This window comes from Equus przewalskii, chromosome 4 (genome assembly GCF_037783145.1).
Source record: "Equus przewalskii isolate Varuska chromosome 4, EquPr2, whole genome shotgun sequence".
Lineage (NCBI taxonomy): Eukaryota > Metazoa > Chordata > Mammalia > Perissodactyla > Equidae > Equus > Equus przewalskii.
Window position 1 is genome coordinate 77,272,114 of NC_091834.1, and position 25,078 is coordinate 77,297,191.

Below are 25,078 nucleotides of genomic sequence, written 5' to 3' on the forward strand. Positions count from 1 at the left end.
TCAGCTCTACCATATTAAATACACTTTTTTTAAACTCCCTTGCAGTTTTATTATTCCAGGTGCACTGCTACCATAAGAGGCCTCTGTAGACCACTGCTATAAATGTCACTTGTTCCCATTAAGTGTATAAGTTTATAAGATGACTGTCTAAATTTATGTTGACTATTCTAAAGAGTATTAAGTCAGGGAATATATCAAAATATCTGAAGTCTGTAAATATAGATATCAACTTTAATTTATAATTTGAAGATTTTTTTAACTGATATATATTTGTTCCACACAATATATATTTGTTCTTTCTATGACTGTGAGACACATCAAAAGAGAAACAGCCAAGTTTGACCATTATCCACATAATTCATATAATCCTCAAAGCTGTCTCAATTACTTGAGCATTTTAGGTGAAATTATGGGAAGTTGGGGTGTTGAGGAAATTATACAAAAGGGATGCTTTTGGCTCTGATTGAGCAAGTGATTTTCTGACTGACTTGGTTCTGACTGAGCAGTTTTCATTTAAGTCTATGCAAGATATGGAATGTGGCTGCTGATTTCAAATATTGTATTCCTTGACTCATTTTCTTTTGAAAATTATTTTTTTAATGGGATATGAAAACATTAAGATAAATTAACATGAATGGGCATATTTTTATATTTTATCAAACAACTATATTATTTATCATTTAGCTCAAAAACAAACTTGAAAAGTAAGTAGGCATTTTTTTCTCCTCTCTCAGTGAAGATAAACGCTCTTAAAGATAAGTTCCAGAGTTTGAAATTTACTATTATTACTTTATTTAATCATTTCTTCTCATATTTTTTCTTGTTAATCTTCTCAAGTGGTAAAAGTGCTTATAATGTACAAGAATTAGACATAGACAAATTATTACTCTCTAGAAAATATTTATTGACACATTTCAATTTCCATTTTCTGAGAAATAAACATAATACACAAAATACAGTAAAATGCACTTTTCCCATTTCAAATAAATATATTTTACTCTTGTAAAAAATTTAATAATCTGTGTAATTCACCATAGTATCTTAATCAGTGAAATAAAGCAAAGAAAATCTCTAAACTGTCACTTATTTTAATGATTCTCACAAGGTTTTGCTGGAGAAAAGGGACCTTATTACCTGTAGAATTATATTCAGACTTGGAAACTGTTGTTTCTTTTTTGGAGAAGGGAAAGATAAGCTCCTTTAAAAAAGTGTTTAGTGTCAAAAAGAGTCTTAGTTTGGGAGAAAGATAGCATCCAAGTCTTTGCCGAATGAATGAGGTTATGTGTAAGCTTTCTTGTTAAAACTGCCTAGAGACCAGACTACATTCTGACTTACTATGATTCCTGTGTATTACACTGGTAATTTTTCAAAATTAGTGGTTAAGTACTTAAATTAACAGTTGCATATGTAATATAAACCCAGGACAGAATTTTAAAGCTCTATTAAGAGGAAAGGTTAAAAATAATGGTGCTATACAGGATAAATTTATCCTTTTCACAATTGTTATTCTTAACATTATAAGAACTGAAATCTACTGAATTATACAGACTTAACACAGACTCTTATATACACATAGATCCCTGATCAGTTAAAGACAATGTGTTAGTTTGCTCTTCTAAGTAGTAGCAATATTTTAATAACCAGCAAAAATCACATTTAGGTAGTCACCAATCTTCAGAGTTTTCTTATGTATAATCTATCCACCCTCAAAAGAATATCTCACCAAGGAATAAAAGTCATTAGTACTGTCTAACTTCCTATGTTAGCCGTTAATTGGTACTTCATATACTAGCAAGCTTATGGAAGTAAATCAGACTTTACTGTAGCTCCAATCCCACCATAGCATGGCGTGTTTTCATGGATGCAGAAATGCTGGTCAAACTGCCAAGGCATAAACCCCAGAGCATAACTGTGTTTAGCAAAAAATCTTACATAGGCTATAAAGTGGGTATTGGATCTTTCCTCAGCATTATAAAGGGCATCAACTATTGTCTAGGTGGTGTCTTATAACACAGAACTTTTCCCTCTTCATTTTAAAGGATATAAAATTATATGCTTAGGCATCCTTTTATGGCAACATTTTTACTTTTACACATTTCTGAAACAGATAAGTATGTGCTCAAAAATTCACAAGTCCAATAAAATAAATTTGTAGCCTCCTTCTTTGACATTCTCTATAATTCCTCCATCTCAAAGTGTGTGTTAAAGCTGTTTGCCATGGATGTGTGTTCAAAGATCCTCGACAGGCTTGGTTTCAACAGTTCTACTGAGTGACATGACAAGTGCTGAGTGGTGTCGTTCTTCAAGGACATCATCTGGTCTGTTCCAGGTTCCCTTCTATCATAATAGAGAGCCCAGAGCAGAGTAATGGTGAGAATCATGGCCAGGATTTGTGTCACTCCAATGGAGATTCCCAGAAACCTTAGCACCTGCAGTTGTTTGGTTCCTCTCAAAAAGGAATACATTTTCTTCCCGCAACCCTGTAAAAAAATAACACAGTCAATATTACTTTGGATGTGTTACAAATGGTCAAAATAAGGAAAACAAAGGTCTGTACCAGTTAATGGAACTAAACTTTGTGAATCATAAGGTTTAAGACAGTGACTCTCAACAGGGAACGCCCATGAGAAGCTGGAGGAGAGACAGACGTGTGTACTTTTTGAAAAGCCTGCCCAAGGTGATTCTGATGGACGTGCCCCTTTTTCTGTCTTTCTCACAACCTGAAATTAAGAACCACTGACAGAAAAACATAACATTTAGAGCAAGGGTTGGCAAACATTTTTTGTAAACGGACAGATAGTATATCTTTTAGGCTTTGTGAGCCATATAGTTGTATTGCAACTACTCATCTCTGCCACTGTAACACGAAAGCAGCCATAGACAGTGTGTAAATGAATGGATGTGTCTATGTTCCAATGAAACTTCATGTACAAAAAAAAGGCAGTAGGCCAGATTTGGGGCACAGACCATACAGATTGCTGACCCCTGATACAGACTGATCCAAAATATTTAAAAATAATGTTTTATTATAATATTATTATTTGTATTCACTGTTAGATTATAGGTCATTTGGTCAAAGACTTTTCCCCAAGGACCAGGAATGTTTCCCTAGTCTGCTGCTGAAACATGCTGGTGGGTGGAACTCAACCTGTTCCCTTCCCCCTACCCCCCACATGCACACACACCTGTGTCCACTGCTTATACCAGAAATACACATGGGCTGACTTCCCCCATTACAGCAACTTCTAGTTCTACCAGGTAAGGGTTTGAAGGGTATCTTTAGCTCCTCTACAGGCCGGAGATATCTAATCTAAAAAGATTATTTAAGTTTTTGTTTCTGTCTAGTTTTAAGTACAAAAGGCTAAGGAGTGCCTATGGTAGATATAGAAGAGAATTTTGAAAGAAGAGAGAGGAGGAAAAAACGTAAAAGAAAGAGAAGCCATGACCAAGGAAAATGGGGGGTGGGGTGGGGTGGCACTGGGGAAAGGGGGAAAAGGAGGTAGAAAGTAACTAACAATTGTCATGTCATCTCTCAGGTGACCAAAGCATAGGCTAGCTGCCATGTCTCTAGTGAATGCACAGCACAGAAACAATAATTCATTCTTCTGAAGGGAGGCTGATTTTAAATTAAGGAGAAAACCTAGAAGGAAGTTTACAACTATAACAAATTTCATGAATTTTGAAGATTCTGAGATTTCACTCTACTTGGAAGCTAACGATTAGCCTGCCACAGTTTCATGGATGCTGGCAGAAGACAGAGACAAAGGGTTTTATTACTTATAGCAATAGAAATAGCCAGAGTTGTGTCCATTCCTCGAGTCCCAAGCGCAAGAAATGACAAAGGCCAGATGACACCTGCCCACACCACGGGATGCATTCTGGGAGGGGAATCCCAAGTTTAGCGAACCCTAATCTTTTCTAACGGGCAGTAAGCATACCTATCTTTTGCAATGGAGATATTATCTTTATTATACTATCTTATACTTTATTATACTATATTATACTTTATTATACTATATTATACTTTATTATATCTATATTATACCAGACAGTAAACAAACCTGTTGTGAAGGCGGACACTATCTCTATCTTCAAGGCTGTTTTCTATGCAAACATCCTTGAAAATATAGTCCAGAACAAACGCACCAGTGCCTCTGCTGTCAAGACAGGCAGAAGTGCATAAGACCCAGAGGAAATTATCTCCTAACAAGAACTTGACTTTTCAAAGCCTTTATTTTGAGTTTGAGGTAAAAGTGACTCAGGGCTTACCCTATTAAGGCAGTCACTTGAATAAAAAGAAATTAACTATTTAAATAACCTCCTCCTTGTTTCTTCTCCAGATTCTACAAAGAACACAACTAGATCAAGGAAAGCAAGATGACTGAATCAGTTGTTAATTTATACATTATATTTGAGAGGAGGAATGAATAATACATAATTCCTAGATTTCCAAAGATATTGATCAGTAACTGTACCCTAGTAAGGCATTATCCTCAACAAATAAAAATTAAAAATTATATAAAACTAGCCATAGACAATTTGAATAACTACCTTTTTCTGGTACACCATGTGATGCAAATTAACAGCAAAAGGTCAGCAAATGTTCATCAATTTCACCAAAAGTGAATTAAAATATTTATAACTTAATACTACTTAACATTGGTTTAATAAAATCTATGGCCATCTTACCTATTTAACACACACACAAATACACACACACACACACACACACAGTAGGAAATCAAAATAGACATCACAAAGACAATTTACCAAAGTTCAGATACTTTTCAAAGAGTTCCACTCAGGTAGTCTATCAGAGCCCATTTACTATTACGTTTACACATAATTCTATGCATTTTGGATGTTGAGAAAATTAAATGAACAAACACATTTAAACACTTAGAATAGGATCTAATACATGGTAAGCACTCAGCAGGTGTCAGCTCTTATCCGGTCTGTCAGCCCTCAGAAGATTAGAAAGCTCACATTAAAATAGATGGAAAATCTATGAAAAGCAAGTATTAATGGACAAGTATGAGGTACAGCACTTTTTTTTAAGATTGGAACCTGAGCTAACATCTGTTGCCAATCTTCTTTTTTTTTTTCTTTTTCTCCCCAAAGCCCCCCAGCACATAGTTGCATATTCCAGCTGCAGGTCCTTCTGATTGACAACACTTTTTAAGAGTATGAAAACACCAAAAACACAGTACTGTGTCGCCTCTGAGTGTTGTCGAAACACCCCTTGCCCACAAGGGCCAAGGTGGTTGTGACTGCTTTTCCAGGACAGTGAGGTAACAATCCAAAATGATTATATGACCCTGGGACGTTAGATCACGAGCCTCCTCATTAAGCAGAGAAATATTAAACATAGTTTGAAAAGAGACACATCAAAAATAGTTAAATTGAGAAGGTTTAGCTTCAGACATTTGGAAAATTAATTTATATGGACATATCATTTAACATCATTGCCAAGTAATGTAACACAAGGTCATCATATCTATCTGTAAAGAAATTGATATAAAATGGCTTTGCATTATGTTAGTTGATTCCTTATCTAGGTTTTCAGTAATTATAAACATGTATCTTTAATAAATAAAGAATTAGCATGGGCCTATCAATATTTTGGGAATAATAACTGCAGTAAATTTCAGAATTAAATGTAAATCATTCAAGAAATACATATGCTCATGATTCAACACTGTGAAATGCTATTTGCCAATTATCATTTCATTTTTACATTTTTAGTACTCTTTGGTGCTTAAATTTTACCTTTTTGGTTCTTCCTATTGGTATAAGATCTCCCATCCCTTTAGACTACTTCATTCTAAACTGAAAAACTGCAGGAAAGGTAATATTTCTTTTTTAAATCTGTGAATAAGAGACTGATAACTAAGCTACAGTCTATTGTGTTTCATATTTTCACACTGGAATCACATCTATAAAAAAGGTACAGTAAATTATATCATCTAGGTTGGTGTGGGAATGTAATATATTAGTTAACATTAAATTTTCTAGAGTGGGAGAAGACCTTGGAAGTCAATGAGTTCAACTTTTTATCTTTTAAAAATACGGCTAAAGCCCTTCTAGAGTGACATCAATAAAATTGGCAGAGAACGGACCTCTGAATAATCTCTCCTCCATATAAACAATGAAATACTAGCAAAAATTGTCAGAATCAACTTTCTTAGAACTCTGAAAATTAACCAAAGGCTTGCAGCAACCTGAGGAGAATGTATCCAAGACAGGCACCTGAATTGCAGTAAGAACAGCAAGCTTTGTGGAATTTTAATTTACCCTATTCCCATCCTTTCTCCCCAGCTCTGCAGTCAGCCTGGAAAACCAACAGCGCACAATCATGGTGAAAACCAGCAGCCTGGCTACCAGAGGCAACAGAATAGGGTTGGATCTGCTTCAAAACCCCATTCCCAGAGAATTGTCATTATTTGTCCTATTTGCTGGTTCCCCAGAAGACCTCTTGAAAGGCTGTTTTTATTTGACCTGACTAGAAGCTCAACCACGGAAATAGCATTTTCCCCCTAGCCTGGAGGTGTTTGTCGAAAGCAGTCAGAGGTAACTCTTGAACACTGAGGCTGCCTAAAGTAGTAGATAACAGTGGCACACACTGGGCTAGTCAAAAAGCTTAAAAAGGAGAAGCAGGAGGATGTGAAGTCCATAGTGGGTTAGGCAAAGCTCTAACATATTTGTGGGGATCTAGAAAGTTATATACATAAGTAGGGCGGTGCTCCTGCCCAGGGCTATGCACCTAAGAAAGCTCTCAGATCTCACCTCTGCCTAACCTTGAGGCTCTGCACACCCTTGGCAAAGGCTGGGAGACTTATTGGTTCCAGGCACTTAAGGAAATCTCTGTTCACTCATTAGCTAACTGAGCAGAGACTTTAGTGGCCACATAAACATAAAGAATACAGACTTTACAGAATTAGTTCAGAAAAGTCACTAATGAAAAAACAACAACAAACTGAAGGGAGGGGGGAGATTCTGATTTCCAGAGGTGCCAGTTATATTACTTAAAATGTCCAGTTCCCAACAAAAAAAACTATAAGGTGTGGAAAGAAATGAGAAAGTGTGGCTCAAATACACACCAAAAGAGCCATCAAAGAAAATTCACTTCTAATGAGAGAGACTCCTTGCCTCACCAGACAGCCTTGTCCACACAGCCTTGGAACTTGTCTTCTTAATGAGATGCATTGGTCCTAGTTCTGCTCTCAGACAATCTGTTTTCCATAAGGTAGAGAGTCATACTGGAAGAGTCATTGTTTTCCCTCTAACCATTCTCTTCTCCAGACTAAATATTCCCAATTCCCTTAAGTTTTCCAAATATATACACTTCATCATCCTGATGATCTCTTTCTGAATTGTGCTGATTTTGTCAATGTTTCTTTGAAAATATCACTGATTTTTAACTTTAAAAAACTAGAAAATGCAATAAACTATTAAGACAACCAAGGCTGTTGTGAATAGGTTTGGATCCCATGAAGAAAGTTTTCAGGTCCTCCAGGGAAAAGGACATGGGATTGGATCATATGGCACATAGTCAGGACCTGGCCTCCTTCTGGATCACTGGGCCCTGAAGATTATCTCCATGTCATAGAGGGCAAGGGTGGTTTATTCAAAGAAAAGGTCCTAGGTAGACTCCTCAATTTTTATAACAATATGTCAGTCTTATCACTTCCCCATTTAGTATACAAAGCACATAGATAACCCCTCAAACAAGACAGAATTTTAGTACTTAAGTTTGTCATCGAAATTTGTTAAATTATATTTTTATGCTTCTCTATCAAGAACCTCTCAAAAAGAGGTGTTATCTGCAGATTATTTAAAACAAATGAAATCAACTGACATCTCTAGGTACTTTCAATGTCCAAGCATCAAATCAGACACCAAAATCTGCCACGTTGGAATATATGAGCCTGTGCCCTTGCTATTATTCTCCACTGAGGAGTATTTTAATGACATGGATTGAAGAACACCATAAGAAATTGCTCTATAAAGTTTGTGAAAAATAGTATTGAAGATATTTTCCTAGGTACCTTAGAGTAGTAGATATAAAATCCCACTTGAAACAAATACTTTAGAATTTTGCTCCCTTTGAAACACTAGAATATTTGATGTCCTAACATTAAAGTCATGGAGATGATTATGTCTCCTTTTCACCTGGGCTGTGAGAAAGCTCAGAGGCAAATATGAAACTCGACAACAGCAACCCTGCTTGCCTTCATGTTAAGTATATCTACTTAGCTCTGACTTTCCAATTCTATTTATATTTTATTATTAATTCATTGCATATTTTTGTTGTATGCTGCATTAAATCCTTTATTTAATAAAAACGATACAGGGTGTAACTATATAAATAAAAGCACAAATCCCTCTATACTGTACACAATTTAGTATTTCTCTCAAGACTCAGAAGGCATTGTAGAAACCTGGAGCACATTAGATGTCATGCTGAGCATCAGTGACTTCTTTACACAATTACTTAAAGTTAAGGATTAACTTTCCAAAAGAATATTCCTCTTCTTGAGAAGACAGTCAATATTTTTCCAGATTTCTGTATATAAAATAACCGTTCTCCTCAGCCACTCTCTAAATTCTGCATCAGAACAGCTCCAGGGTTTACAATCCATTCGGCTCATCCTCACTGAAGTAATTCAGTCTGAACACAAGTTGTGAGTTTATTCTGAGCCAGTCAAATAATCATGCATAATGTTTACACTTCTCAGGGTAAACTTGGACACTTTTGTTGAAAAGCAAGACACCAAGTCTAGAGAAGAAAAAAATATAGATGTGTTTCTATATAATCTATTGTCCTATTCATAGACATTTAGTTGCATAAACAAACATTTCTGTTGAGTGAGTCAAAAGAGGAAATAGAAATTTTAGAGTTCAAAACTGCATTCTATTTCACAAAGGGTGTTTTATTCAGAATAGGAAAGAACCGAATTGCATTTATTTGCTTGTCTCAAAATAAAATGCCCTGAGTTGATTTACCTGGAATACATTTTCTTTCTTAAATAAAGCTATGCTAGCCCTACATGAATAACGTCAGATAATTCAAAGGTATGAGTAAGACATATTGGCTGACCTACTTTATTTGCTGCAATATTAAAATTCTGGTCAACTATTAACTGTAAATAACGATACTACCTTTTTATCAGAGAAAAATCATTAATCCCTACATTTCCTGGAATCTATTTGAAGTCATGTCAGGATGGCTCATTTCACTTGAGGAAATTATACACTTGAAATTATTCTCTGATCTATCTTGAAAATGAGTTTCTAAAATTGGAAGAACCCCCATGGCTTTTCAGTACTCAATATTCACAGGCCACATCAAAAAATTAGGCAGACTTTGAACGTGCTCATGAAGATAAAGTATAAATAAAATCTAGGTGCCAATACACGCCAGTATTGATATTTTTGTAATCGATCTTTGGTAATAAACATGACTCCCCACTTTTAAATGACTGTTAATTATCAGGTTCAAATATATAATCTTCAGCCTACTTCTTTTACAGGTGAAAAATTGAATGACAGCAGTTCATGAGTTCAAGAGCTTTAAGTGGGTTAGATGAAAAGTTCTCCACTGATAATCATAAGCTCTGCAGGGAAATAAATGCCTCCTTAAAAAAAATTAAACAGCAAGTAATAAAATTCACCACAGGACTTTCTGTTCTCTGAAGAGTAAGGTTAACCAAACCCCTGCTGAGGAAACCCAGCAGAAAAAGTCTGCTAATTTCTTAAGAATGGCAGGCCCTCATATCTCAGGTGATCCTCAGAATATCCCCATTAGGCAGGCAGAGTCATCAAGTTTAAAAGACTACATTTACTGAACATTTTTCATTCTTACCAAAAAAATGCAGTTATAAAGATACTACAGTCAGGAAACCCAGAAGGTGCCGCTCTCCCTAGGGAGGCCCGTTCCAGCAGCCGGCCTTCCCTGCCTGACGGAGCAGAACATTGACAAACTGCTCATTCAATCGCTGTCTCTCATCGGGCCCTTCTGTCCACCTAAATGTTCATCTCTATGAAATGGGAAGGTGTTAAAACAAGCAAAGTGGGAAACCACACGAAGTCCCCGCAAACCTTGCCCTGAAAATCTACCTTCAGCCAGCACAAATATATGCAACCAGAAAATGCACTTTCCTGTTGTTACTAGAAAAACTAGAGGTGATGTGGCTAGTTAAAAATCTAATTATAAATCGCTAATTTCTCTATTTACTGTAATAGCTATGCTAATGAATTATTGTTATTATTGCCATAGCTACCATCATGCAATGAAGATTTGTGTTTATGTCCCAAGTGGGTTGCTACAGGTTTCTCAGTAAGTAGCTCAATTTATCTCGGTAATACCATAATGAGGTAGATACTATTATTATCTCATTTAATAGATAAGGAAATTGAAGTTTAGAAGTGAAAAAAATCTACAAACACTCAGCTTGCTCCTCACCACATATTCCACATCTCAAAATTTTAGTATCTAAAAGTATGGGTTTTGGAATCAAAGAGAGCTGAGTTCAGTCACTGGCTAGCTCTGTGAAACTGGGCCCCATTGCTTAGCCTCTTTGTGCCTTGCTCTTCCCATCTGTAAAATGGAGATAAGAATCCTGTACCTTCATAGAAATGTCTTAGGGCTTACATGAGGGAATGCATGTAAAACACCTGCTGAGAGAGCTGTGTAAATGTGTATCCTATGTGAAAAATCTAATGTGTACTTTTCAGTCCCTAATTTACTTTAACTCTCAGTTATTACTGCTGGTAAACACTGCAAACAGCACTGTTCTAAGGGTTTCAACTATGCTAATTCACTCTCCAAACAACCCTGAGATGGGTACTCTGGTTATCCTCATTTTAAAGGTAAGAAAAATGAAGCACAGAGAGGTTAAAAATTTGCTCCTGCTCACACAGCTAGTAAGGAGCAGAGTGAAGATTTAACCCAAAGAGTCTGGCTTCAGAGCCTAGCCTTAACCTCTGAACCATGCTTCCTCACTAAGAAAAACTCACTTCGAAAAACCTCTCCTTTCTTGACTTCCAAGACACTGCTTTCCATTTCTTCTCTGCCTTCAATAGGTGTCTCCTCCTCTGCCCTTAAGTGTTGCCATTCCCTTCTGTCCTCCACATACACTACCCCATCTCTTTGTGTGGGCTTACCTCCTCCCACGCATTCAGTGCCTCACAGACACTGAGAACACCTGTAAACTGTTAGTCCCCACACCTGCCCCTTCTGTTCTCCACTTCTTCATTGTAATTAACGTCTTCTATGGGAACACAGCCTCCTAGCCAGAGACCACATTTCCCAGCCTCCCTTGCGGCTTAGCACAGCCATGTAAGCCCACGCCAAAGGAATATGAGCAGAAGTGGCGAGTATAGAGCTTAACCCACTGGATGTTCTCCCTCCCACTTCCTCCTCCCCACTGACTGGAACTGGAGAAAAACAAGGGCAACTCTAGAAGACAGGTATTAAAAGAGATGAAGTTGTCTCACCATGCTGGGCTCCTGGATGAACCCGTGCAGCAGAGCTGCCTGGCAGCCTGGACCACCTCAGTGGTGGAGATGAAAGAAACAGACTCCCACCTTATTCAAGCCATTGTATCTGGAGTTAGCTCTTCCCCTAGTTAGTACACACAAAATTCATATCTCTGGCTGAGTTCTGCCCCCTGATCTTCATATTCCTACTGGGTTTCTGCACATGGAGTACCTGACAGGAACCTGAAACCCAGCATTTCCAAAATGGAACTCATCAAGCCCAACCACTCCCCTCAATCAATGGCGTCTTCATCCATCCAAGGGCCAAGTCCAACGTCCTTGTCGCTTCCCTATCACTCATTCCCCATAGCCAATCCATCGTGCTGTTCATTCTCCCTCAATACCCTTCACAGGCATCCTCTCCTCTCCATCTTCACCAGCACAACCTGAATTCCAGCCTTACAAATCACTCACGTGAATTACCTGCAACAATTTCCTACCTGATTTCCCTGCCTTAAGAGCCAACCCTCACCTCAAATCATTCTCCACAAGGCCGACATAATGTATTGAGGCACATATCTAAAATTGTTCCTTTGTGAGGTACTTTCTTAGGTCCAAATATTCCAATGGCTTTCATATCAGTAAATTCTAAAGGCAAAATGTGCAAGTCTCCACTCATTAAGCACAAGAGGAAAAATCGTTTGAAAAGTAAATAGGTAACAGGAACCTCACAACTGAACTGTGTCAGAAAGAGAGTGAAAGAAAAGAAGAACGCATTTGTATACCTGAAGTAAAACTGACCGAATAGTTCAAGTTCCGATTAGATCAAGCAAAGCCCGAAGATAAAAAGCCCCACCAAGCCCAAACTGGTCCTACCAGGTTTTGAATGATAAAACAGATATCACCCCAAGTCAGAGTCAACCCGATCCCTGCCGGCAGTTGCTGAGGAGATAATGAAGTCAGCAGAGAGCCAGGAGGGAGTGTCTATGACTTTATAGAAAAGAACCCTGAGAATGGAACTTCTTGGGGGATATTCCATCTAAATAACCATGGAGCTTGAAAGCTGTCTGCCGTTTACTATCTGGGCAAGACATCCTATGTGTGTTTATCTGAGAATGGAGCTTCATTAATAATAAATCAGAGTCCCACAACTCCTCCATCCTCAGCCTTCCTTTCATAATACAGTAGTCCCCCCTTTTCCGTGGGGGATACATTCCAAGACTCCCAGTGGATGCCTGAAGCCGCAGATAGTACCAAACTCTTCATACACTATACAAACATACCTATGATAAAGGCTAGTTTATAAATTAGGCACAGTAAGAAATTAACAACAGTAACTGATAATGGATAGACCAATTATAATTATATCATAACAAGATACTGATAACCAAGATGGCTCCTAAGTGACTAACGGGCGGGCAGCAATATACTACATGGATACCCTAGGCAAAGCGATGATTCACCACCCGGGTGGGATGGAGCGGGAGATTTCATCACACTACTCAAAAGGGTACATAATTTAAAACTTATGAATTGTTTATTTCTGGAATTTTCTATTTAATATTTTTTGGACTGAGGTTGACCGTGGGTAACTGAAACTGTGAAAAGCAAAACCATGGATAAGGAGGGCCTACTGTAACACTTCAAATTTGTGAACACGTTTGCCTTTTTATTTGGCAACTATTGGCAGACTTCAGTATAAAATGCATGTGTTAGCAGGACAGACAGGGATCTTCAACATCCAACACCTGCTCGGTCCAGCCCCTCAACATGGTCCTCCTCACACCCCATGTTCCAGCTGCGCTGTCTTGCTTCTGACTTAACTTTGCACTATTACATCTTTGCTTGGAATGCCCGTTTTTGGCCCCATGCCACCCAAATATTTTCTGCACCTGGCTAACACCTGTTTCTCTTTTAAGATTGGAAGCCTAATAAATACTACCGCCTCCATGCGCTCCCATGGCATGCCTCAAACATAAACACAACGACAATTAAGGACTGCCAATTCAAGGTCATCTAATCTCCACCTTTTATTCTAGCCACTGATGTGAGGATCGTTTCTACGCAGACCTGACTAACTTTACATTAGCACCAACCGGCCAGTAGCTGGCCAGGGGCCTAAGCTGTTACCTCTTGCTTCCTCCCTTGGACTTCTCTTTCACCACTTGCCCCTAATTTTGTTTGTTTCCAATATAGCAATTTACTTGGTCCTAAGAAGAATCCCACTAGTAACTTCAGAGTAGGATTACTTGGGAGAAAAATAACCAATCCCACGACTACGTAGAGCTTGCCAGAAGGCCACACTCCATTACCTACCACGTCCTTTTGTATCCACAACACTCTGTCGTGTCTCTACTTCTGGCTCAGAAGTGCTGAGGAAATATTTATGCATTTAGGATGTTGTGTGTGAAAATTACAAAATAAAAGTTCTTTCTATTAGTCAAAACAGACATATAATATTGACTCACCTTTCTACTTGGTCAAAGACATTAACTGGAGAAGAGTGTTAACAAAATATGTTGAGGGCTGAAATACTGCCCATAAAAAAAAAAAAAACTGGACACAGATTATAATACAAACACCATTTTTCAAGGACAGCAGAGTCCAAAGGACATGTGTAGGGACAGGACCTCCATTCAGGGCGAGGGCTGAGAGCGTGAATTCACGACTCTCAGCTCACAGAGCAGATAACACACAACTGAGAGAATAAAAACCTCAAACAACCCATCTCACTTGCTTCACCAGGAGCTGCCCCCGCCTCCAACCTGGGGGAGCACCCCTACATGTCCATTTACCTTCTGCAAGCGCCAGAGACCTATACTTACTTGTCATCGTCTGGGTTCTTTGTCCTGCAAGGCAAGACTCAGAGAGAAAGATCACATCCCTTCACACCCACACCCCTGCCCTTCCCCATCTCCGTGTTTGTAGACGCTTTCTGTTACTTGGAGAAGAAATAAACACTCATCTAAAGAGGCAGGAATGGTTTGGGGCAAAATTATTTGTCACAAAGAAAATTATTACAAATATTTTATATTTAAACCCAACACCACATGAACATATAAAAGCTAAGGTCTAAAGGAAAAATATCCCAAAGACACACAGCTGTGTGGAACCCATCTCTCTGTCCAGCCCTTACATAAATCTCTGTGAACACTGTTTTTCTGATGAAGCAGTAAATACCTTTTAACAGCGGTCTTTCTCCTAACTACAAAACAAAGAAATGTGTCTTCAGGGGTACATTTGACTTGACTCTCTGTCCTCCTTTGCTTTATATTTTGAGCTGGTCCACTTGAAGCAGGGCCTGTTGTGGGCCTGTTTACTTCCATTTACTTTCCTTGAGGTGGCATACAGAGAGGGCAAACGGCCTTTCAGTCTCTTTGAGGAGAGGTTCATGCTTCATTTCTTATCTGAGATAGAAACCACTGCAGCTATTCTCTAAAAGCATGGTTCTACACACTTTTAAGGATGGAACCCCAAGAAAAGTTTAGGCAAACTATGGATCCTAGTCACCGAAAAAATGCGTACAAAATATCAAAAACAATTTCAGCCGTATCACTCCTCCCCTGTAGCCCACCCAAGAAGAGAACAAGTCCATGGGCAGGAGGTTGGGAGTCCTTGCACTACAAAGACTTTTTCTCTGCCAGCTTTCCTTTCTTTTTTTGGAGGAAGATTAGCCCTGAGCTAACATCTGTTGCAACCCTCCAATCCTCCTCTTTTTTTGCCGAGGAAGACTGGCCCTGAGATAACATCCGTGCCCATCTTCCTCCATTTTATATGTGGGGACCTGCCACAGCACGGCCTGACAAGTGGTGCATAGGTCCACACCCGGGATCCAAACCGGCAAACCTCGGGCTGCCAAAGCAGAATGTGTGAACTTAACTGCTGTGCCACCATGCTGGCCCCTCTGCCAGCTTTCCTTCTGCTTTTTTCTCTCTGTTTTTCTTCTCCAGATCAAGTGTAGACACAGAACTTTAGTAACTAATATGGGGGGAAACCCAGCAGGTGAGAGAAGGAGGAGATGCACCCTAGTCCTATATTTCACCAACTGATGTTTTGCTGAGGCCAAGTCTCACACCTAGGATTTACACAGCGTGCTTACACAAACAATCCCAAAGAACAGGGAGGTAAGCAGTCAGTAATCATTGGTCCAGGCCACCTGCAGGTGGGCCTTTGCATTTGTAGCTCCTCGGCCAAAAAAGCCCTCTTCAACAGATCTTCACATGGCTGGATTGATCTCAGTCCAGATGTCACCTTCTAAGTGACTCTACTCCTAACCATCCTATCTTAAGTAGATCCTTGACCAATAAAGCCATTTTCCAGTATATTACCTATTCAGAGTCTTTAAAGTGCTTACCATCACCTGAAATTATTTTTTATTGCTGTTTTTCCCTTGTTAAACGTCTATATCCCTAACTAGAGTATAAGTTACACAAGAGGAGATATTTTTCTTTGTAACATTCTCCACGATATCCTCAGCATTTACAACAGCACCCAGAACCCAGTAGGGACTCATAGAATGTTTTGAATGAATGAATGTGATGGAACCAAATTGACGATCAGAGATATTTTCATCTGTGATTTAATCAGAGATATTTTCATCTGTGACTTTTTTTTAAAGATTTTATTTTTTTTCCTTTTTCTCCCCAAAGCCCCCTGGAACATAGTTGTATATTCTTCGTTGTGGGTCCTTCTAGTTGTGGCATGTGGGACGCTGCCTCAGCGTGGTTTGATGAGCAGTGCCGTATCTGCGCCCAGGATTCGAAACAACGAAACACTGGGCCGCCTGCAGCGGAGCGCGGGAACTTAACCACTCGGCCATGGGGCCAGCCCCAATTCATCTGTGACTTTTAAATCCATACTTTTATACAAGTGTGTAGCTCACTATGTATATTTGAGGAGTTGTGTGCCAAATCCAACAATACCTCTGATGGGAATGTTTCTAAAATGTGCAATTGTTGCTATATTTCTCTTCAGCATTTTTCACAGGTTTCAAATGCATCATAAAATATTATTGGGTCAGGGATCATGCAGGCCACCAGATGGTTGAGAATGATTTATTTCCTTGATTTCAGACTACTGAAGAAAGACTGCAGGAAGAAAGTCAGTTCTTATCTCTGAGCTTACAGAATATGAAAGATAAAAGGGACCTTGAAGATCATCTAGTCCAGATTCACTCAATTTAAAAACCCATTCTGCCCACCAATGACATAGTTATCCGACCTTGACTTTAATATTTTTAGTGATGAAACACATATTTTACAAGAGAGCCTGTATCATAATTGGACGGATTTTGATGAGCAAGGTCTTCCTTCTATTGATTCAAAATTTTCTTCCTGTAACTTCTGGCCCTTGGAGCAACAATGAGTAAGTCCAGTTCCTGTTCTCAGCGATGAACTTTGAAATATTTGAAGTCATCTAAAATATCTCCCCTTGGTAACTGCTACATGAGAATAAATATCCCAAATACCTCCAGTCGCCCCTCACTTGTTCCTCCTTCTAGATCCCTTATCTTCCAGGTGGGTGATCCCTGGGCACACTGCTGTTAGGAAACATATGCTCTGCAGGGCAGAGTGGAATTAAATCTTATTTTTAATGATGGATTTAATTGTACTTGTGCCATAAACTACTAAGTGATCCACTTTTGTAAGTCAACTATGCGTATAATTATGCACTATATCATTACCAGTATCAGCATCTGTTATTAACAGTAAAATGCAAAAGCAGATTACTCTGATATAAAGAACCTGCATTTCTGCTGGAAGTCTGTCTAAAGAACGGCTCATAATTGACAATGCCAGCTTGCTATACAAAGTCTTTTGATGAAAATATGAAAAAACTTTAAAAATAATCTGGGCCATCAATTTGCACATGCATAATAGTGTGGCTTCCTTCGATCTTAAAATTCATGGGACAAGCAATTATAGACATCCTGAAAGTAAAGCATCCCATTATAAATACTACTAGAGGACATAATCTAAGACAAACTAGTAAAAATGAATTGTATTTTTACAACAAGAAATTTTATTAAATGTTTAATTGAATGCTTTTCAACTAAATAAAGTTGAAGTGAATTTGTCCATATTCAGACTTCGTGGAAAGATCTAGTAAATTGACTCATGTCTTGCCATTCTCATGATCAATATTGGTTAGAATGCTGTTATTAATATTAATCACCAAAGAAGGTAAAAATTATTATACATGGTGTGTAGCCCAATAATTTCCCATATTGACTTGCCACTCTTAACTAACAAATGGATTAAGTTCACACTAGGAAAGTTGATAGGTTTCAATTCACTTGTCTACACTTTATATTATAATCATCTGTTTTTTTAAGACCTAGTGGTGAGTTAGAATGTATATGAATATCCACAATTATGTCTGCATTTAATATTATCTTAGAAATATTATGCACTGTTTTCTATTTTATGGAATGAACAGGACTTTGTTGAACTTGTTAGTTGACCAGCCCTGCTGCAGACATCAGCCAATATTCAGCTTTCACCCAGAAACAAAGATGTAGCATGATCACTGAGAAACTCAGACACCTTGACCCAATAAGTCTTTGTTCAATAGACAATACCTTGGATATTCCTTTTCATTCAAAGCCAGAATCTTATTAATCATATGCTTAAAATGTTATCATCCAAACACAATGCTTCTCAGTACTGTGAGGCACAACTACAAGTATTTTGATTCTTTTTTAAAATAAACAACCTGAGTTATTCAATTGTGTCAACAATACTTGTAATGAGTCAAACTGTGTCCCCTCAAATGCATACGCTGAGGTCCTAATCCCCAGGACCTCAAAATGTGGTCTTATTTGGAAACAGAGTTGTGGCAGACCTAATTCATTAAGAAGAGGTTGTACTGTAGAAGGCTGGGTACATCGTGCAACATGACCAGTGTTCTTACGAAAAGGGGAAATTGGGAGATAGATGGAAGCAGACAGAATGCCACGTGAAAACGAAGGCAGAGGTCGGGGTGAGGCTTCTACAAGCCAATGAGCACCGATGACTGCCAGCAACCACGAGAAGCTGTGGGAGAGCATAGAACAGATTCTCCCATACACCTCTCAGAAGGAACCAACCTTGATCTCAGATCCACAGCTTCAGAACTGTGAGACAATAATTATCTGTCGTTTAAGCCACCTACTTTGTGGTAGTTTCTTACAGCAGCCCTAGGAAACTAATACAATACTTTATCTCTTAAAAAAGACTTGCCACTCTTCTTTGTGGCAGGCCTTCAGAGCCCAAAGTGCTTTATTTCGGATATCCTTAAATGTGACATAGTCTTGTCCTCTGAGATGAATTTTTCTTTTTCATGTGTGAGGAAGATTGGCCCTGAGCTAACATCTGTTGCCAGTCTTCCTCTTTTTGCTTGAGGAAGCTTGTCAAAGAGCTAACATCTGTGGCAATCCTCTTCTATTTTATGTGGAATGCTGCCACAGCATGGGTTGATGAGCAGTGCTAGGTCCACACCCAGGATCCAAACCTGCAAACCCCAGGCCGCCAAAGGGGAGCATGCGAACTTAACCACTACACCACCAGGCTAGACACTGAGATGAATTTTTTTAACAGCCAAAACGTCACTCAGATCTAAGACGTGAATACAATGAATCATTTGTGTAGGTAATCCAGCATCTTTTTCAAATTAGTTAATTTACATTATAAATTAATAAAACTGATTTTTGTGCACCTCTATAACTGATTTTGGCAGACAGCCTAAAAGATGTTTTCAAAAAGAATAGCATTTCTAGAGAAAGATGTATGAGCTCCTAATGGAACCATCTTGAAATTTATATCTTGAAATATATAAAAATGCATGTTTTCTCGATGTGTTTTGTTTCCAAGTGTCTTTCTTTATGGCCATACTATATATGTGTATGTGTGTGTATGTTATATTATGAATAGCGTAAGTTGTTACTTTATGTTAAGCCAGAGGTTTGCAACAGCACTTTATGGTACCCGAGTACTTGACGGGGGATGTATTTGGGAAATGATCCCAGGCCCTCAGCCTGAGCAGCTTCCCTTCCATCTGATTTACATCTTGAGCTTCCATTCTAGATTAAGACTTCCTGTAATGATGGAAATGTCTTATGTCTGCGTTGTCCAATACGGGAGCTCTTAGTTCCAAGCGGCTGTTGAGCATTTAAAAAATGGCTGGTGCAACTGAGGAAATGAAATTTTTATTTTATTTAATTTTAATTTAAATAGCCACATGCTGCTATTGGCTATTGTACTGGATGATGTCGTTCTAGATTTTAATTTGAAAATAGGATTCCACTGCTAACAAAGTTTGAAAATCAGTACTAACAATGAAGCAAGAGGAAAACTTCTGCTAACAAAGGAGTAACATGATTCTGATAAATTCTCCCGGAAAACACAAAGGCGCAACTTTCTTGGGCACATGAGGATTGATTTGAATTCCAGTGAGCACCTAACTTCATGAAATCAGCTAACTAAAACTAACATCACTGATCATTAGCCAGCAGGGGGAACTGAAGAGTAGAGGACAGCATTTTCTCTGAAGAGTGGGATTTTCTTTTTTTCCTATACATATTTTACTCTATCTGGAGGCCCTGAAATAACACATTCTGCTCAGGAACTCCCAACCTTGTCTTCCCAAATATCCAGAGTTAGGTATACATTCCACACGTGTCCGTTTTTAAAGGATTCCTTGGATGTGGCAACACCTTGGTTCTAGATAATACAGTTTAAATTTAAAATCCAATTAATTCTAAAACCTAGTCTTTCTCAATTTCCTTTGTCAAAATTTGATTAAGGTTCAGATTATTATATTTATTTTTAGCTTAACCTATTTCTTCATATATCAGAGGAAAATTTTAAGGGTCTTTATATTTAGACAGAAGAGGAAAATTTCATCAGCATGTTGTTGATTCTTTACTTAAAAGTCATTATAACAAAACTTTTATCCATGATAAGTTAGCCACATATGGCCTTACCTCTTGATAAAGGTCACTGAGATCTTCCTGGTGGGCCTGTTTGGAACATCCTGGGAATTCCCTGACACAGCAGGAATCTGGGGGCCAGTCCATCTCTGTCATTTCCAACCAGTCAGTGAAATATACCACTCCACAGCACTTAAACTGCAAAAGAACGACTCATCAGGCTCAGAAACTACAAAAATATTTTCTTAACTTACAGGAGATTAAACGTTAGATTTCTTAAATTTTTGTACCCAGAGCTAAACTCACTTCTGTCATCACCTAATGATATATGTACATTCTATGTTGATGACAGAAATGTAGTAAAGGACTCCATAATGGAACAATTCTGAATAAAAATGTCCATAACACATAAAAACAGATCAGGCATGACTGGGTCCCACTCTCCAGCCGTAAGATCCTCTACAAGTGATCATATGGCAGCAGGATTAGTAAACAAACTCACAAAACAAACAAATGAAATCTTATATTTATCATTAAAGCTTTAGTCACTAAAGAAGAGTTGATCAACCTATTTGTATATTGCCTAGTTACCAATTAACTGCTTAACAAATTCAAATTATAAAAGTTTCCATAATCGCTATAGAAAGATTTGTTCACCAAAAGCCAACATCACAAAGATTACTCAACTTGAACCCATTAACCAGTAAGTTTCCAAAAATGTTTGAAATATAAACATAGGTTTGCCAACAAATTTTTATTCAACTGAGTGAAAGTCTTGAAATAAACTATCACATTCTATCACCATAATCTCAGAAGAAAGGATGTGCCTTTAACTTGAATAAAGTTGGATTTAAAAAAAAACAATATGGCTTTTTTTTCTTTTTTGTCTTATTTCAACAAGGATTAGCAAAAACTTTCTCTGGACAGGTTTAGAAACACTGCTTAAGGACATATGCAGACTAGATTCAGAAAATTAATCATGAAAATTTTCTACCCTTGGGGAGAAGGCAGTTACTCTCCCATACAGTCAAAAACAAGGACTATGGGGAGTCACTGAGCAGAACTTGGCTAAGAATGCCTGGCTCTGCAAATTATGTACCCAACAGATCAACCTGTGTCCAGATAAACACTGTATCATAAAATACCACAACCTACCATTTAAAAATTCAACTAAAATCAGCTTTGAAGAGTACTGAACTTCTCATGTAGAGTAAAACAAGGAAAATACTAAAAACAATTTTATATTTTTTCATTTGCTTAAATATCTAACTTCAAAAGAGAAAAAAGTCATCTTAAGGGTACTATAAAAGACAAGTTATTGATGTCATGAGTAATACTAAAATTTCCTGAAAAACTTTTTTTATATTTTTAGTATTTGCCTTTTATAAACTTGTTCTAAAAGCCATGAATATACCATAAACAATTAATTATAGATTAATTACAATTAATTAATTAATTACAATTAAATACCATCACAATTAAGTCAGATAATTTGACATCATGTTTTCCATGTCATTGAATATTCATAAAAAACATACGTAGTAAAAAAGACTCTACTTTCTAAAAATCATGAACTACTACATTTCCAAGTCCATCTTTTTAAATCCTCGTACTCAGGGAAAACCTCCTTCTCTCATTTCCTAATGACATGTGTTTTTCTATGTTGATGACAGAAAGACAGTTCTTGGAACACTCTTACCCCATCCACAATAGAGCATCCCATTTATCCGGCCTTGTCAGGAAATGGGGTGCTTCACAGAAATGACTTTTCCAAATAACTTAAGCATATCATGTTCAGTGCCAAACATTTTTTTATTTTAATAAGTCTCTGAGATATTTTCTCTTTTCACATAGTTGTTTTTCTTCGTCAACAGAAGATACCAAGTTGGTTCTGAAATTCTTCCTGAAAACTCCCTTAAGCAAACTCATTCTTACGCCACACCTCACCGTGGTCTACATCTCTTTGTAGTTTCCCTGCCGCCTTTAAAATTGCCTTGTGAGATGGGGCCACTCTTGCTAACACTGTGGCAAACTAGAAATACCACCGCCATTTTACACATGAAGAAACTGAGGCTCTGATGGGTCAAGTAACTTGCCAAGATCACAGGCCAGTGCACGGCAGAGCATATGGTACTCCAGCCACTATGTTAAAATAAATAAATAAATAAATTTTTTCAAGTCAGTTTTTTTTAAAGGTATTAAATAAACATCACTAGGGCTCAAGCGAGAGTCCACTAAAGTGAGGTACACGTAGAGAACTGCACTGAACGGGCAGCCAGGAAAATTGGGGCCAGACAAGGTCACTTTCAGCTCTACCATTGATTTTGAGAGAGGGGTGTTATAGGCTAAATTGTGTCACCCCCCACCCCTAAAATTCATGTTGAAGTTCTAACCCCTAGAATGTGACCATATTTGCAGATAGGGTCTTTACAGAGGTAAATAGATTAAAATAAGTTCATAAGAGTCCTTATTTTATGCCACATACAGCCTAATGCCGTATAACTGATGTCATAAGAAGAGGAAATTTAAACACAGACACAAACAAAGGGAAGATGACGTGACAACACAGAGAAGACGGCCATTCACAAGCCCATGACAGAGGCCTCAGAAGAAAGCAACCCTGCTGGCATCTTGATCTTAGATTTCCAGCCTCCAGAACTGTGAGACAATAAATTTCTGTTGTTTAAGGCACCCAGGCCATGGTATTTTATTATGCACGCAACCCTAGCAAACTAATAAAAGGGGTTTTTAAAAACTCTTTCAGGTCCCCAGAGGTCTCCACCACCTCCTTTTGGGGGAAATAGGCCTATGATATGGAGGACAGAACTTACTGTGCAATCTACAAATGCATGTGCCATTATTTGCAATGCTTGTACATAGTCTAGGTGGAGCCCCTCTTGGACCATTAGAAAACAACTCACTTTGTTTTTTAGCCTGGATTATCATGGTCTACATCACAAATCCCAGAAAATAAAGAGCTCTGGGCAGCTTCTCCCCGGGACAGTAGCTGAACACAGCTTTTATAAATTCCCTAATGCTTCACTTATTTTCCCTTCATGTTGTTTTTAGTACAAATGAACAGTAAACAAACAAAGTCAGGAAGCATTTCAATAAACAGGAAATCTGTGTTACAATGATAATTTTCACCATCCCAACAACTGTAACAAAAAGAACCAGATTTGGAGATTATCCTGGACTTGAACCGTTGCCCATTTGTATCCAAGGCAAACTAACTGAGCACAGAGCTGGATATTGATGGTGTAAGACACTGATCCTCACATGCTTTGTGGCCCAGCTCTAAATGAAATTAAAGGAAATGGATACCCTTGGTCATATGGGGATGTAACCCCAATCACATGTAAACTGCTTGAGAGAAGAGCTTGGTTTGAAGCAAGATCAATGGTTAACCTCCAGTAACCAGATTTTAAATATCTAAAGATAATCGCTGTTTGAGAAGATGATTGGATATCGTGCTATATTGAAGTTAGGTAAGAAAAGCTAAAAGCACTTCTATTTTGTAACATTATTGTTAATAAGCAGAAGCTAAATGAGACCAAACTTATGATCCCATTTAATCTTCTCAACAACCTGATGACCTAAGTACTTTTATTATTCCCATTTTACAGGTGAGGAGACTGAGGCTTAAGGAAATTAAATAAATTATAGCAGCTCATGTAATATTAAGCAGCAGAGCCAGAATTTGAACCAAGGTCTTTCTGCCTAGAAAGCTCATGCTTTTAATGATAGATTGACTCTTAATTTCCAAATGAGAACCATTATTTTAACATTTTAACTGATGCTTAAAATACAGATAGCTCTAAAAGTCATGAAAAATTATCTATTCAAATAGAACTTCGATATTTATCAAGGAATTCTCATAAAAGGGAAACTTCACAGTAGCTTAGCTAAATGGCTTTTAAGAAATTTTAAAACATATGTGAATCGTGAAATGAAGGGGAAATGGTAGACATGGGAAGAAAAGCAGGACACGGAGTGACTTAAGGCAATTCTCAATAAACAATTACACCAGTGGTAACTGAATCATAAGCTTAACTTTCAGCACAGAGAAGATGACCAAAGCCAAAACTTTGAACACTTGTTTTGAAAGTGTGCCATTTATTCCATACCCTCTTTCTCAGAAAATGCAGCACTTACTTCTCTCTGAAAAAAATTCCAAGCATGAGTAAGCCACCGGTACCTAGGTAAGCCATAGTTTGTCATTCTGGCTTTCAAAGTGACCATGTCTGACCACTGTACTGGAACCTGGAGATAAAAAATAAAGTATCAACAGCTGGAATACACAAACACACACAGTCAGACACAAATACGTTCACATGTTCACAAACACAATCACTCATAGACCCATACACATACTCACACAGACTCGGAATGTATTGCAATCGACAAATACTATTTTAAATTTATATTTGTGGCCTAAATTAAGCTCAAGGTTACTAAACACTTAATGAACAATCTCTATGTGTATATTTTCATACTAAATGAGGGGGTACTTCATATCAAGCAAAAAATGCAAAATCATTTAATGTCAATATCAGGCTCAAAAAAATCACAAAACAAGTGGTTTACGTCTCTCTCTCTCTCTCGCTCGCTCGCTCTCTCTCTCTCTCTTAGATACACCTGAACTGCTCTTCGTACCAAATGATCCTGCAGAGAAATGCCCCTTGATTT

At 37.9% G+C, this 25,078-nt stretch overlaps 1 protein-coding gene across 6 annotated transcripts in view; it reads right to left on the minus strand.

The window, feature by feature from the left end:
• Nucleotides 1-879: 879 nt before the first annotated feature.
• TSPAN12 (tetraspanin 12) overlaps nucleotides 880-25,078 on the minus strand; it is a 111,870-nt gene continuing 87,671 nt past the window's right edge. For all 6 annotated transcript variants that reach the window (XM_070616399.1, XM_070616397.1, XM_070616398.1 and 3 more), the window contains 3 exons: nucleotides 24,545-24,652; nucleotides 20,444-20,587; nucleotides 880-2,480 (listed from right to left, as the gene is read on the minus strand). In XM_070616399.1, the coding sequence (XP_070472500.1) occupies nucleotides 2,175-2,480; nucleotides 20,444-20,587; nucleotides 24,545-24,652 (558 nt within the window). In that variant the 3' untranslated portion in view covers nucleotides 880-2,174. The remainder of the gene's footprint in view (nucleotides 2,481-20,443; nucleotides 20,588-24,544; nucleotides 24,653-25,078) is intronic.